Raw genomic sequence first — 15,697 nt, forward strand, 5'->3', positions numbered from 1 at the left:
TGGTGGTTGTATCATCTGCTGCTTTTACTGAATCCGTTTAATTAGAATGAGTTAGAATAATCAATACTTCCTTGTCTTTTACCAGTATTTAACATATGTTTACAGAACAGGTTACACAAAAGTCAGTATTTAGCTGTAGATGTTTTTTTTTTTTCTTCTCTAATAAAAATTATGGAACAGATAAGCACTAAAACCTGAGTTAGTATATTGCAATATTGATTTCTACAAGAGCACTGTGAGAATATATTTATCTATCTGTCCTATTATGAAATGGGTAAAAATGTACGATACAACCATTTCAGTCATTCAATACTATATTGAAAAGCCTGCTTGTTTGGTTTTTCTCAATAGGCCTTTTAAGGCACACTGATTTTTTTTATTTTATGTGTATTTGTGGAAGAAAGGATTAATGGAGAATGGCAGTGCTTTGTCTTAAAACATCTCTTTGCCCACATTTTGTTTTGATTAGAGCTGTTGTGTTGTGATTTTGGCTCACTCTGAAACTCTCCACATTGGAAAGCAAAGACAGAGTAAAATGCGATTAATTATAGATTGCTAGGCTGGTACCTCTTTAATTCCAGCATTTATTCTATTTTCTCATGGTGTTTGGAACAGAAAGGACCTGAGTGTATTGAGCCAGGGCCTCTCCTGTCCTAAGCTTCTGAAAGGTGTCTGCCTGTGTGCTTTTATGACCCCAGAGATGCTTTGCTCTCCAATGTGATAGTGTAATTTTGTGTTTCTTAAAAGCAAATTTCTAATTGATCAAAGGAAGAGTGAAATGAAAAGAGTGGTGGAAGAAGATGAGAAAAGGTTGTTGTGATCACTGTCTGGGTGAAGACCACATTATTATTACTCTCACAAATGGCACTGTGTTGTGTTTTCAATAGCAGAAGGTCAAGTTGAGCCCAGGGATAAAAGTGCGAGAACAAACATAAACAATGAAAGCGAAGAGACTCGAATATCTATGAAATGGAGTGTTTGAGCTCATTATTCTGTGGAATGTGTGTCAGTACTGCTGCAAAAGAGTCTCCATATAGTGATTTCGAAGTGTAGCTTCTGGGTATAGGTGGGCTGTGTGTGAGATGCGATGCTGGAAGCAAGTAGAGACAAAAGTGTTAGAGGGTGCTGGAATGTATTGATCACACAGACGTGATCCTATGGATGTGATCCTACAGACCCTCTGCTCCTGAAGCAGTGACACTCAAAAAGCCTTGGCCAAATCTTTATGAAGACAATGAAAGATTTCCCTCCTGTCTTTAATAATCTCTGGTTTAAACTGTTGGAGGTTTCACATAATCATGTGGAAATCTGTCTGCACTATTGTGATGTATTAGACCTTACAGCTTTTGCAGCGGTTCAGCGGTGAGAGGGCGCATAACTATAAGGACACAGTGAACTATGCACATTATGTTTGTAATTTCCAGTATAGAGAACTCTGCCTTTAGTTAATATAGTGATATTTCAGAGCTGCCTTATCACAGTTTCTCTGTGTTCTTGGAAAGAAGTGAAAAGAGCAGTATGACTGCTGCCTTTTGCCTTGGATTGCACTGTAGATGGCACTGTGAAACAATGATTTTTTGGTAACGAAGATCTATTTCACAGTACAATTCCAGACGTTAATTGCAGTGTAATATGGCTTTCTTTCTAGGTCCCCAAAGCAAAGGAAAAATTCTGAAATGCAGAAAGGCTTATTTGCTGCCGCAAATGGGAATCTGGAATAACTATGAAAAACACACTGAAATAATTGTGTTTGACTGGAACAAAATTCTTGCAAAGTCCCCAAGGTAAGAGCACTTTTTATCTTTCAAATGACACTGAAGATTTGCTGTTCTGGTTAGCAACAATATCCACTTGAATCCAACAGAGAATGAAGGCTTGACATTTCTGAAAGTGGCAGTCCACTGACGCTGAAGGGCTCAGCACCCCTTGCTGCATCTGTCTGCCAAATTTCATTTTTTCCCTGCCTTTTTAAAGATCCCCTTGTATTTCTTTATATTAGCAGGCTGAAGGCTCGTGTCCTGTCTACCTGCAAGGCAGCCTAAAGTCTGCAAATGTTGTATCATTTTAATGGCACTGGATGCTTTTAACAGCCTTTCAGTTTGGATATAACTAAGTTGATGCTTTGTAGTGATACACTTATTCCTGGACTTGAATATACTTCCAAAGGGGTAGGGTTACCCTGTTAACCTGATGAAACCTGTTTTCACGTTCCCTGTCTAACATCAGGGCCATGGTTTCAAAAAAGTCAAACTTACAATCTGGTAAAGGTTTTGAAATTAGGTCAGCACACAACCATTTCCACTGAGAGCAGCTTTGCTCCTGCACTGGGAATGGTGGGAACACCTGGCTTCACTTACATGCTGAAAGAGCAGCTGTTGAGCATGTGGTGCATGATTTGGGACTAAATACCTGTCCCTTCCATCAACTCACACCAAAAAGGGCATGCTCAAAATGTCTCATCTGTGATATTTAATTCCAAGGGTTAAATCCTGCTTTCAGTCACACCTCAGGAAACCTGAAGGAAGGTCCCTCTCTTCATTATGATACTACAGAGTGAAACCAAAGCTGGGGTCTCCACTGATACATGGATCAGATTCCTGTGTTTGCATTTAGAGCAGCAGAGGGATGGTATTGCAAGACAAGCAGATGATGTCTTCCTATTTAGTGGTAACTGGTGCATGAGGTGTAAGCCCTGTGTTTCTCACAGAGAGAGCAAGGAAACTAAGGTTAAATTCAGCTCTCTCCTCAGGAAAATGAGGTTCAGTTACCTGGGGAAGATCTGGGTGACTAAAATCTGAAATGGTAGGTTGATTTCAGAGCTTATTAATCCTTAGACTAATATTGGATCAACAGCAATAATAACATTTATGCTGGTTTCACAGTGACTCAATCCCATTAGCTGCAGTAGCATTATGTGGTTCAGCTGGGTGCAAGAGGTGAATTAGGTCCATGCTTATTAGCTGAAGTGTAGCTGCTCTGAATTAGCCTGGGAATGCTCCTTAAGAGGATACTTGTAGGGTAGACAAGGGCCAGTGATGTCTTTATCTTCTGGGCTTGACTCACGCTTGCAGAAGTCTCCTATATACTGCTGCAAAAGACTCTTGGTGTGTTTCTTCATGTACTGGTTCATTTGCATTCAAGGTGGCAACTTATTGGGCTCAAAACAGCACCTTCTTAATGCAAGGAAAGGTCCCTTTTTGCCAAATCAGTCCTTAAAATGCAGCAGCTTTACATGTAATTTTAAAAATTTCTTAAATCTGTAGACATGGTGAGTTATTTTTCAGCAATATTTATGTAGCTTTTTGAAGACGTTTGTAGGCTGGAGTAGTCTACAAGGACGGCTGAAGGTGCTGGGTTTTTCACCAGTGTATTTTTTTCTCAGGTCTAAAATAGTGTTTGTTGCTAAAATATATTTACACAACAGGCTTTTGGTCTCAACTTCTGATATTAATAACTGCATTTGTGATTTGTTTGGGCTTTATCAACATTGGGCATTCATACACAATGAGAGAGCAATTGATTTGTGATGTGCGAAAGGAAAAATTATGCAAGTACTTTTAAATGAGAAGACATGGAATCTGTTTTGGTTTCATTAGTAGATGGTTATCAAATTTAAAACAGGATCAAAGTGCTTCACCTGGCTTTTTTTTTTTTAAACTATCAGTCTATTCAGCACTTGAATATTGGATAAGGTGAATAGTTTCAGGTATTTTAAAGATACACAGATAAACAAATTATTAAGAAAATGCTTGGAAGAATCAGAACTGGCATCTGCAGGGGAAAGAAATTCCCAAAAGACTTTTTGGTGCAAGAAAGCATGCTTATGATAGGCTTGCTGAAATCCCAGTGTGCTGATTAACGGCAGACTAACATCACTGCTATGAAAGCAGTATTTAGTTCAATTTATGCAAATCTATAGATTGCCTTTAATTAATTTGATGTATTCCTGCTTACAGCATTTGCTGAAAGTGTGAACACTGTATCTAAGAGTTCAAATGCATAATGCCCATTTATGTATTGCACGATTAATAAATCATCATAACTGAGTTTAAGAAAATGATTAGATTACCTTTCTATATGATGAATGGCATAACATAAGCTATTGAGGGATTTAATTGTAGATATTTGCAACAAAATTACTGAGGATTTGGGGTCTTAGTTCTAACGCTAACATGAATATGACTAACAACATCCACCTTCGTTAGAACTGTTCTCTGAAATGCAGTTTCTAACACCCTGGCAGAGCAGCGAGTCCTTGCAGATTTGACCGAGGTGCTGGTTTCGTGGGTGTTCAACCCTCAGCAAACTTACTGATCTCCAGGAAAGGCAGCAGATGTTGTGGGCTTGGGAGATCCAGCCAATTCACCTGCACGGCTACATGGGAGCTGGTAGCTTTATATCCTGAGAAGTAATAAGTAAAAAGGATATTTTTCTGTGATGTTTCTATGATTTTGAGGCAGGTGCAGTTTAAAAATAGTAACACAACTTAGAAATATGTATATTTAGATTTGAGTGTGGGTAGATCTTAATCAACAAAACCCCAAACCCAACCCCTTATCTCAGACTCATAGAAATGTATTGTACTCATAATGTGTTGTTATAAATATGTGTTGGTGGGTGATACGATGTGTGATAGCCATTGCATTGCTTCTAATTATAAAACATGCTTCAAAAAGAATTGATTCCAACTAAACCATGAATATGATTTTGTCAGTGTTGCCTTGTAATAAGCCATTTTAGTTATTCTTCAGCATCTTAGCAGCTTTTCTTTCCCCGCATCATTTTTATGTTATTCCCTACTCACATTGTTCTTTCACTCAACTGCTTCCTTTTCTGCCTCCAGGATGAGATTCTGTGCCAAATCAATGCTTCTGTCTGACTGGCTCTTTCTGGTCTATGTGTTAATGGTCTGCTGTAAATTGTTGTCCGCCTCTAGCCACCATCCCCGGGGGCACACAGGTAGGAGCTTTTAAACTCATTATACGCTACCGAGACCAATTAATACTGCTTGCAGAATGTTAGAACCCACTTCTTAGCAATGGATAATTGATGAGGCTGTTGACAGCATGTTTTAATCAGTGCAATGGGTTAAAAATACAACAACAACAAGAAAAAATGAGTTACTGTAAATTTTCATGGTTTTTCTCTAGTAACTTTATGTACTGAAGCTCACCAGAGAGTTTTTGGAGTGACTTCATGACTACTAGGGCTTTGGGATTTGTTTGTGTCCTTTTGCTTTATCCTTATCCAAAGATATTTTGAAATGTATCTTTATCTTCTCCCTCTTAATCCAGTTGTTATCAAGAGACTTTACAGCGGTATCATTGGCTTTGGTGGGCAATAGATCAAAGCACTCAGACTGACGTTAGCCAGTTCTCGCACTAAGAAACACAAACATTGAACTGTGGTGTAGTTCAGCTTGTGGTATGTTCCTTCTTTTCCTAACCTGAGGCAAACAGAAAAATACTGCATTTAAGAGGATATGCAGGGTGTATCTACTAAGCACAATGTTGTATCTTATTGTAAATGACAGAAATAGCTCAGAACAAGCTGAGTTGGCTTTATGAAGAGATACCAGACTGGATCTTCAAAGCAAATATCTCTGTGCTAGGATCATGCAGATACATCAGCTTGAATGCAGAAAGAAATATAGATGTACTAGTACTAATGCAAAGATATCAGTGCAAGTCCTAAAAAAGGATAGCTGAGTTAGCCCTATGTCACCTTTGGTCCCAGGAGAGAGAGAGGGGTAAGTTAACAAAATACCACGTGCTTTTACGGAGAGGTCAAAAGCCTGGCTGCAACACCATGATGGGACGACTGCATTCTCAGTACCATAGTTAGCTTCACACTGGCTTGGGGATGTCTGCGAGTGTTGCTATTTGTGATGTAGTCTCATTCTTAAATTAGGTGTAATGTCTTAAATCCATATGTAATATTCTTAGCTCTGAGCCAGACTTTTGTGGGTCCGGGTCTAATGTTAGTGTCCACTTCAGCTCAGCGCTAGGAAGTGGGGGTGCATTTGTTAGAAGCTCCATCCTTCAGATGAGACAACCTATTGATCTCTTTCCTGGCTGCTTCTGGTGATAGTCTAGGTAGGAGCTGGAGGCTCCTAATGTGCTCGCCAAAATGTCTTCAGTCCTGTAAGTAGGACTGACTGTGACCTGCGTGTAGCTCTGTGTCTACATGCTCACAGCACACCAGCAGGGTGTGTGTCTAAGAGCTACACAAAACACCTCCTTGCCTTGCCCCATCACCAGCAATGCGTTCCCTGGTGCTGTGGAGCTCTTGGATGTGCTTGCTGTAAAACACGGTCACGGGTTATGGAGAATAACTGACGTTGCAGCAAAAGCCCATAAAGTGATTCCAGAGAATACAGCGTTAGAGCATGATCCGTATTACCGTTTTGCAGGTAGATGTTATGGAAACTAGTTGCATCACTTCACTGAGGAAGGGGGTCTATGCACAATGACAAGTTAATTAGGCCCTTTTGACCTTTCCTGTAAACAACTGCTGCTTAGCAGAGTACTTCAGAGCTGACTACGCAGCAAAACCTGGAGAACAGCCTTCTGCAGCTTTCGGCATTCAGGGAAGAGTCTTGTAAAAAGAAATGTTACTTTTGTCTTTTAAAGATGCAGTTTGCGTGTGTACCTAAGGGAAATACCAGTAATAAGGCAGTAGTGATCCTGTGTTGTGGGCTCATATGATGAACACTTGTTATGTATTATGTAAATTATGACAATCTTTTCAACATAACATTGCAGAATGCTTCACTGCATACTTTTAATTGACAGCAAGAATTCTTTCCCCTGTATCAAAGAGGTACTGTACACTATCAAGCTGCTCGACTGTTAAGCAGATTTGCATACTGTGCTTTCTCTGGTAGGCTAAAGAAAGGTTCTGCTCTTCATAAATAGTTTGGTCAGATTATGGAGCTCTTTTTGAAATAGATACCCTGAAACTGGAGCCTTCGTGCACCTTTTTAGACTATGGTGTCATATTCTTCCCCAGACGTGAGTTTCTTTTATGTGTACACTGAAGTCACCCCTATCACACTCAATAATTCCATGTAGCAGATGAAACAGGCAGCCCATTTTTGGTTCTCCATCTCCCTGTGTCTGACATATGGCACCGTAGAGCATTTAGAGGGCTTGGGGGGCTCAGCCTCATCTTATCTTTGCTGTTTGATACAACACCCAGATTGACCTTCTAATATATGATCAGATCTGTGATGGAATCTGATATGTGAGCAAGACAACATCTTGTTCATCAGGACAGCAAATAATTTAGAGCTTTTAGTGTAGCCTGTTACGTTTAATGGAAATTAGATGGTTCTTGGATGACAATTGAGATAAAATTTTTGCAGTCAATAGACAACTTTAACATTTTTCAAAGTAAAAAGTCCTGAAGCACATTAGAGGGATGAACTCAAGCTTTGGGTTTGGCAAAGGCTTTGTCCTTTGTCCCTTAGGTCAAGCAGCTGTAACCTGATGGGTAGGTACTGAGGTGGGAAATACATGCACGAGGTGCCTGGCTTGGGGTACTTTAGTAGGAGCTGGGTTTTAAGAACATGCTGTGTCTGTTCCTGAAAATCAGCGTGTTTCAAGCTTGTACTTAAAACTTGACATCAGTAGTCACTTTTGACAAAATGCTTACTCGTTAAAGCTAAGAAAGTTGATTAATGAAGAGAAGACAATAGGATTTAAGATGAAAAAAAGTGGGAATTGACTGTTTTCTTTTCAAAATATGGCTGTTTTTAAGGAGCCTAATCCAGGAAAAGACAATTATTGACTTTGGTCATGTTAGATAGTGCCTGAAAGAATGATATTCGACAGCTGTCTCTGCAATATTCAGACAGGAACAGATATTAGATCTTTAAGGACCCAATAACCATTCTGTTTCTGAGAAACTGGAGAGAATGCCATTGAGCAACCCTTTGACAAAAAGGGCCTCTTCCCTGGAATAAAGTGTAAAACAGACTTGGTTCTTTCTTTTGTTCTGCAAAATATTCACCACCATCAAATAACTGTTAGTAGAGAAAGAGACTCTTCAATCTAGCAAGCCAGTCCTGCCATTGCTTTGAAGCAGCGTGGATCTTGAGCCCAGCTTGGAGGCCACAGCGTACTTTTCATTCGAATGCTGTAATTGCTTTGACTGGCAGAGTTAACTAGGCAAAAGGTAGAGGAGAAATGTTCCTTCTCATTACCATTAGATCACTGAAGATGCTGCTTATGCAGATTACTTCAGCAGGCTCCCCATGTATCCGTGTAGAGTCAGAATATTCATCTGACTGTTGCTCTGAATTACCCTTTTGAAGAGTTTGTCTTTTCCACTGACAATAGCTGAGGGAAGCATAAGCACCAACCTTACTACAGCTGTTTAAAATTGGGCAGTATTTCAGGCTCCCAGAGTACCTAACTGATACCGATATAACTATCAATTCCATGCTGTGCTGAATGAAGCAACATACATTTAGTACCAGAAGAGATATGTTTTCACCTCACTGCTGTAAGTCAGGATCCAAGCACGATGAAGCGTTGAAAAGACACTTCCTCAGGTCACCTCACGTGAGGGCTGGGCTTGTGGACCATTAATTGGTGTAGCCAGCCGAGCAGTTTCTGTCATGAATTACCAGTGCAGCTTGGTTTCTTTGAGGCTGCTGTGTTTTATTTTTATGTGATGATGATCACCTGAAATGCTTCCAGCCTCCTTCTGCTTGCTGAAGGGTCTAGATTTTTGGAAAGTCTGTTACTATTAGCATGCCCCGAAACCATATATTTAGTAAACATCTGTAGCTTAAAGCAGGACCAAATTTGTCTCTGAATTGTCTTGCATAGTTCATGCTTTCTCTTTTCTTTGGATGTCAAGTGAAGACTTCAGTGGTAACCGTAATGGTTTGCTTGCTTATTGTCCCTGCAGGATCACCGGGATAAATCACTGTATTTTGAGTGCACTGGGACAGCTTGGTCTTTTAGCCAACTGGAGGAATAAGTAGCAACTTCTTTTCATGGAGTTTATCCCTTGTTGCAGCACAGGCAGTTTAATTTACAGGGTTATCAGAGGTTAAATGGGAGAAGTCTTGTTAAAAATGTCAGTGGCAAGCACATAAGCATGACTGTAAAGATTGGGAAGTGGGTTCAGGAGGGAATTATCACCAGCCCGAGCTGTTGTAAACTCTACAATTTGCTTAGTGAAATCCAGCTGGAAATTTGTAATTTGCTGCCTTACATCTTAGAAGTGATCTCCAGCATCTGGGATACTGTCCTCGCTGGTTTTCAGAGGACCGGTGATTTCCATCACGTGTGAAAGATGAGCTGCTCTTGTAGACTTTGCTGAGCAGGGACTGAACTGGGACCTGAGATAATTTTCTGGGATTCCATGAGTGTTCTCCTTTGTTTTCTTCTGATTGACGCTTGAGCAGGGAGAGTCAGATGTATGGAAAGGCTCGGTGATCTGAGTGAATAATGCAGCAGTGCACTTGACACAGAAGACAAAGACTCTCTTCGTTGCTACTCCCTTTCTGCCCTTTCTGAAAAGACAAAGCAGTCTTTTCAGAACACATCTCTCTCCTTTTGTCCTTTTTTTGACTGCTCTCTGAAGAGGTGCTGGTCTAACCAGTGGGATGGTCAAAATCACTTGTTTGTCACCTCCTGTTATTCAGCAGTGTCAAGTATTATATCTGCATGGACCTGAGGAAAAGATCTACCCTTGATGGACAGCAGACCAGAGCTGCTGAAGGCAGTACAGAGGGTATGTGTTGAAATAGGTGTTTAACAACTCTGTGTCTCAAACAGCAAAGAGAAGTCAGTACCCTGGGGGAGCGGAAGAATCCCACCACCAAACCTAGGGACCACTCTGACTAACTGGGAAAGTACATACTTCATTGCCCTCTTTTAGGTACCAAGAGAGGAATAGCAGTCTAGAACAGGAAAACCTTGATGAGTTGTCAGCATGGGGTGCGTTATCAGTAAAGCATCCATCAGGGGAAGAAGAAATAAACATCACATTTCATCTGAAGGATGAATAAAGGATTCTGTGATGATGTTGGACTGGACTTGTGGGCTTAGTGGCAGGCGGTCATAAATGATACTGGGAACATCCCAGCAGAAGGTTGCTCCTTTATGCACAAAATAGCAATTCACGTACCGAGGCGTGTATCGGACATCATTTTGGTCTGCAGGACACTCCAAATCTGCCTCTTTTTTTTTTTTAAACTCTGAATATGAAATGTCACTGTCAGCTGGAATTCAGACCTGTTAATACCTCTCATCATGCTTTTGGTTTCAGGCAGTCTGGAAGCAGACTGGGTTGTTCTACATCAATTGCAGGTTTTCACAACTTTAAGGACTTTGTGAAGAGAATCTTGTCCCCATTGGAGTCAGAGGAAAAATTCCTCCCATGACACAAGCTGCAGGACTTCATCTAATTAAGTGAAGGCTGTGTGTCTGAAAAATGCATTAGAAATATTGGTACTTTCAAGGAAAAAGGGAAAAAACAGGATTCTGGTTCTCCTGTTGTTTTTGGGTTGAAGCATCGTTTTTTCTAGCACAGTGCTCTTGGATTGTTACGGGCACGGTTCCCAGTTCCAGCAGAGGGCCCTACAAGGCTGCCAAAGGGGCTCCAGCGCACAGCCGCAGACAGGCACCGCGCCTGCTTCCTCGTGATTTAAATCATAACTGTACATTTTACTAATTAGAATTGTGAGTCCTTTTGTATTTCAATTGGTCAGACATGGTTAGTGCACAATAAGCTTTAGCCCTTTGTTCTATTTAACTCCTTTTATGTCTTAATGTTTTATTCAGTGTGTTATTTATGTGTTTTATTATCTGGCTTCTAAATATAGGGTAGCTACAATATACAGCCCTGGCTGTAATCCCTTCAAGTAATAAGGTAGGGAAAGCAATTCTGTTGAGCAATAGGTTCCCTTTAAGAAAAAAAGGAGCAGAGTTTGCTGGTATATGTATTTTTGAGAAGGAAAAAGAGAAAGGAATACTTCTTATTTTCCTTTTTTTTTGCATTTTTTTTTCTTTCTTAAATAACAATGGAAACTTTTAATAGGTATGATGAATTTTGACAACTTCAATTTGGATGCATACCTATGTCACCAGTAAGGACCATTTTAGTGTTAATTTAGTCTTTTGTAGGGAAAAATGTAACTTTGTTACTGTTTTCCATGAATGTCCACTTTAACTGCATGGAATGTGATGGTATATGAAAAGGTCTGTGTATTCCAGGGAGTCAGGGGGAGAAAAATTACAGACAAACTGGTGAACGTGTAGGTTTTGTGAATCATATTTCATCGTGTTTCAAAAGGGAGGGGAAAATTCTGTAACAAAAAGAAGATGGAGTCTCATTTAACACACAAATGGCCAAGTCCAGTGTATCAATCTGTATAGCAGGAGCTGAAGCCAAGCTCTTTCCTGCAATATCAAAGTGACCTTATTTTAAAGCCATTGGGGGTGGCTTGTGAAAATACTGTCTTTATTTTATTCATTTTACATTGACAGCATCATTTTTTATATAGCTGCTATCCGTAATAAATGATAATTTACATTCCATTGACCAAAATTCTAACCAAGAAAGCTCTCTTTGCTCTTTGTCTTTTTTATGTCTACTTATCCTAGACTTAGAACTTTAAAAAAAAAACCCAAAACATTATATTGCAAATGGGTAGGCTCGTGCTAATGTGGGGAGAAAGAAATGGTTGGATTAGTGAAAATCCACCAGTATGATGGGAAGCATCTTGTCCTCAGTGTTCATTTGGGTGAAGTGATGCCACAGCAAGTGGAACATGTTCTACTCGGGAGCTCTGCTCTGGGTTTACATGGAGGTCAATACGCTGAGTCCTTGGGAGGATGGATGCTTGAGTGATGAAGGCAATAGATTGAAATGTGAAGGGCTTGCATTGAATTCCTTGCTCTGAAATGATTAAAAGACTTGCCTAAGATGAAGTCCTGACCCCACTGAAGCAGGATTTTGTGATTCTTCTGTGATTTAGTATCCAGCCTACTCCGGATATGTCATATGGTTTTTGATCCCAGCAGAAAAGTTAGACTTCATAGTTATGATTTTATTAACACTTTAGTCAGTCATTCTTACAGAATTCATCATTCAGTGTTTTGCAAATCACTGCCATTTTGAGGGATGGAAATTGCTTTAGGGCCTGTTCTGCTATTGATCGACGTGTCTGTGCTTACTTGCAGGGGCTGCATTGCCACAGCCTTACAATTACATTAATTGTAATAGCAGCACAGAGCCTGTCCCAAACTTAAGCTCCAATTTTAATGTAATTGTAAGGCCTTGTGCTACTGGAGGGTTTCATCCCAAACCAGTGACTGCACGAGCTTGAAGAGAAGTCCATGGAAATGGACAGCAGTTTCTGTCGGTTGGTGATTTAGGCTTAATGTCTGTGCTACCAGGTGAAGGGTGGTTCAGAAACAGGCTGGGACATGCTGACCCTCTATGCTGGCTTCCATTTGCCCATGGTTTTGGCTGTAGGTGGGTACAAAATACTCACCCCATATTTAAGAGCAGGAAATTAGTTGTCGTACTTGGCTGTAGCATCAAACATGCCCCATCTGTGCCTGGTCCACTCAGACTGTGTGAAGAAGTGCTCAGCTCTGCTCTCACGCCAAGCATGGTATTTTCCCCTGCCAGAGAGCTGGCCCTCGATGTTAGTTTGAAAGTTTACAGTGTTGACATGTCTGGTTTCAAGGACATGTTTGAGCAAGCATTTCTTCCTGGAAACCAGAAAATGTTTAATTAATAATGGAAGAACCTGGAGATGGAATTTTTTTTTTTTTTACTATCATTTAAGTGTTTTGTTGGCGGAGCACCTCCAGCTTGCTGCCGATAGCCCTTTACTGCAGCTGTCTGTTTTTCAGTGTTTGTCAGCATTCTTGCATTACTTCAGGAGAGTGACAACTGGTAGAGGACAATGGATTCTAAATCAGGAGATTAAAGATGTCTTGTAGGGTTCAGCAGGGTAATCTCTTCTCATCAGACTGGAGGTGCTATCCATCAGCACAAGAGTGGAGGCTACACCTGACATTCATTATCTTCCGGGTTGGCAATCTTTAAGGATACCCTGCAAATGACAGAAGTTATGAGGGAAAATTCTAGGATTAACAGTTCTATTGCTTGGTGTTTGGTCTGCCTTTATTTATTTATTTTTTTTCTTTCTTTATCTCTACTTTTGTTTTCCTGCTGGACAGCATCCATATGCCTTGCTGTCCAGTGATGGTCACTATTCTTTTGATTTATGTTCTTGTTTAAAGAAATAATGACTAGATAAGTGTAAGGCAGCATTATTTACTGCTTGCATCTTCCTGATACCAGTTCTTGCATTGGTTTTACACCTTTGTTTCCTTAAAGTAGCATCCTAAGATGCAGCAAATATTTTGGAATAAACAGATTTCTTTAACTGTCTTTTTTGCGCAGAGACAAATTGTTGCAAATTAGCTTGGTGTGTTACACTCCTGGGGCAGAATGGCAGGATCTGTGTGTAACATGACAATTGTGTTAACAGGTGTTTGTAGGGAGTTGCACGTAGCTGATTTTAGTTTCATGTTGATGCCTGATAGCAAAAATGAAATTGTAAGCAATTGTAAAGCAAAAATTTCAATATATCATGGTAGCTTTTCCTGTGCATCTTATTATCAGGTTGGGTGTAAAAGCTTAGAGTGTCTCTTGTGCTCTGTATATCCTTTCTTCTATAGCTCCCTTATTCCTTGGGAGATTTCTTTCTACATGGCAGGAAATAAAAGTTGATAGAGAGCACGCTGACCCTTTCCTCTTTGTGCTGCCCCTGCATTGTCACTGGATGGGACATGAAGATGAGGGGGTTCAAGGGTCTAAGGTGGCATCAGCCTACTTGGTTAGAACACAAGTGTCTCAGCAGCAAACAGTGTAAAAGGGGAGAGAAGAACATCATGCAAGTCCCTCATTCGTAACTGTGACTTCTGTCAGGTACCAAACTGGAGCCAGTGCTCTTCCTAATTCAATATACAGCACAATGAAAGACAAAATCTCTTGAAAAAGAGGTGGGAATATCTGTTTTCCCTATAAATAAGTATTTACAGCTCTTTTATACTATCCTACGCTCCAAACAATTTGAAAGTATCAAGGCTTTCTGACACATTCCCTCCCCCTGTCCCAATGATGTCATTTGCACAGTCCAGTCATATAATAAAAGGTGTATTGAAGCACTGGTAGTTGTGGAACCAGATTATTGCATTTCATGAATAAGCAATAAGTGTGCAAACACTCTGTGCTCCCCTCTCCTTTTTTTTTTTATTCTCTTTTTAAATGAGCTACAATAAATAACTGGTCGCCCAAAGAGATGGTACCTGCCCTCTTATGACTTACCATTCTGAGGAGATGCCCTCTTCGGAGGAGATGAAACAGGAAGATCTTAGACTTTATATTGTCACTGATGTTTGTTGTTACTCCTAAGTATTCTTAGATTGTCTTTAGAAAATATAATTTACTGAAAGTATTAAAATCAAGTCAGAGTATAATTTGAAAAAAGTGCAAATTATGTCAGTTGGCATAAATCACTCTGGCAATATGAGTGTCTGGCCCAAATTGGGGATACGCTAATGATTTCTGTCTATTGAGTCCTATCAGCAGATGTTGGTATTCCTCCAACTGAAAAAAAAAAAAAAATGAAAGCAACAACAAAAAACCTCTCCTAAATCAACTGAAATTCCTCATCTAAACCAGTTTGAATACGGACAGAGGTCCCCACTGTTCTCTAGGTGCACTCTGTTGGAGTTAGTCTTGCTGGGTCATGGAGGAATTAAAATCTAACTGATATTTTTATTTTCCGCATTTCTAAATGCATCTTGCTTAAATAGAAAAAAAGAAGCCTGACTGCACTGCAAGTTGCCTTTTGGGACTGATGCTTGACTGTATGTTCAAAAGAGTTGTCTGGTTTTGGAAGTGCCCACTCATAATAGAGTTTAATAATTTACTTGCACTGAGTTAATTTTTCAGATTTTGTTCTACTTCCAAGGTTTCAGAAACGGGGAGGGAACAATATAGTGGATTTTACTATCAGGTCTATGCTCAATTTTTCTTGGTGCTGTTTGAACTACGTAGAAAAAAAGCACTAGTTTGACATTTCAATTGGAAATACTGTGGCATGTGTGCTATTTTTCTCCTCCCACCGTACACTAATTTTACTGGAAATACAAAAGAACCACAACTTTGTGTTGACATTCTTTAGAAATGGAGAAAAATTGCTGCCCTCAGCAAAATGCAATTTTCTGCAAGGGATGCCACAGTCCCCAAACGAGGAGCCAAGATAATTAGTCTACAGCTGACAAATAAGTCTGCTATGCTAATGTAAAGAAGCATCCTTTTATCAGTGTGTATCACATGGTATTTTGTGCCAAGCTAGAGAGAAAAGAGAGTTTACTCTGAAAACATGTCCTCTTCTGGGGGAACAAATCTAATCCAACAGTGACTATGGAATGCATTCTCCTGACCCTTCCCCAGTATCAGGGGATTTGGATTAACCGAATTCTGGATCAGAACCAAGGCCTGAGTAAGGTTTTATTCCAAATCATTTCAGTTCTTCTTTCAGCTGTAGCAAGAACTGCATCAAAACAGCATTAAAAAGGACTATGGCTGCATCGTGGTCAGTTTACCAAAGGGATGAATGTGATCCAGCATTCTCTATATATTGCCTCTC

General features: G+C 40.0%; 1 protein-coding gene across 1 annotated transcript in view; it reads left to right on the forward strand.

Moving 5' to 3' along the window:
* Positions 1-1,704: 1,704 nt before the first annotated feature.
* TAFA4 (TAFA chemokine like family member 4) overlaps positions 1,705-15,697 on the forward strand; it is a 50,429-nt gene continuing 36,436 nt past the window's right edge. Inside the window, exons 1-2 of the mRNA XM_074152069.1 lie at positions 1,705-1,784; positions 4,844-4,959. Coding sequence (XP_074008170.1) covers positions 1,705-1,784; positions 4,844-4,959 — 196 coding nt within the window. The remainder of the gene's footprint in view (positions 1,785-4,843; positions 4,960-15,697) is intronic.

This window comes from Numenius arquata, chromosome 8, assembly GCF_964106895.1.
Source record: "Numenius arquata chromosome 8, bNumArq3.hap1.1, whole genome shotgun sequence".
NCBI classification, from domain to species: Eukaryota; Metazoa; Chordata; class Aves; order Charadriiformes; family Scolopacidae; genus Numenius; species Numenius arquata.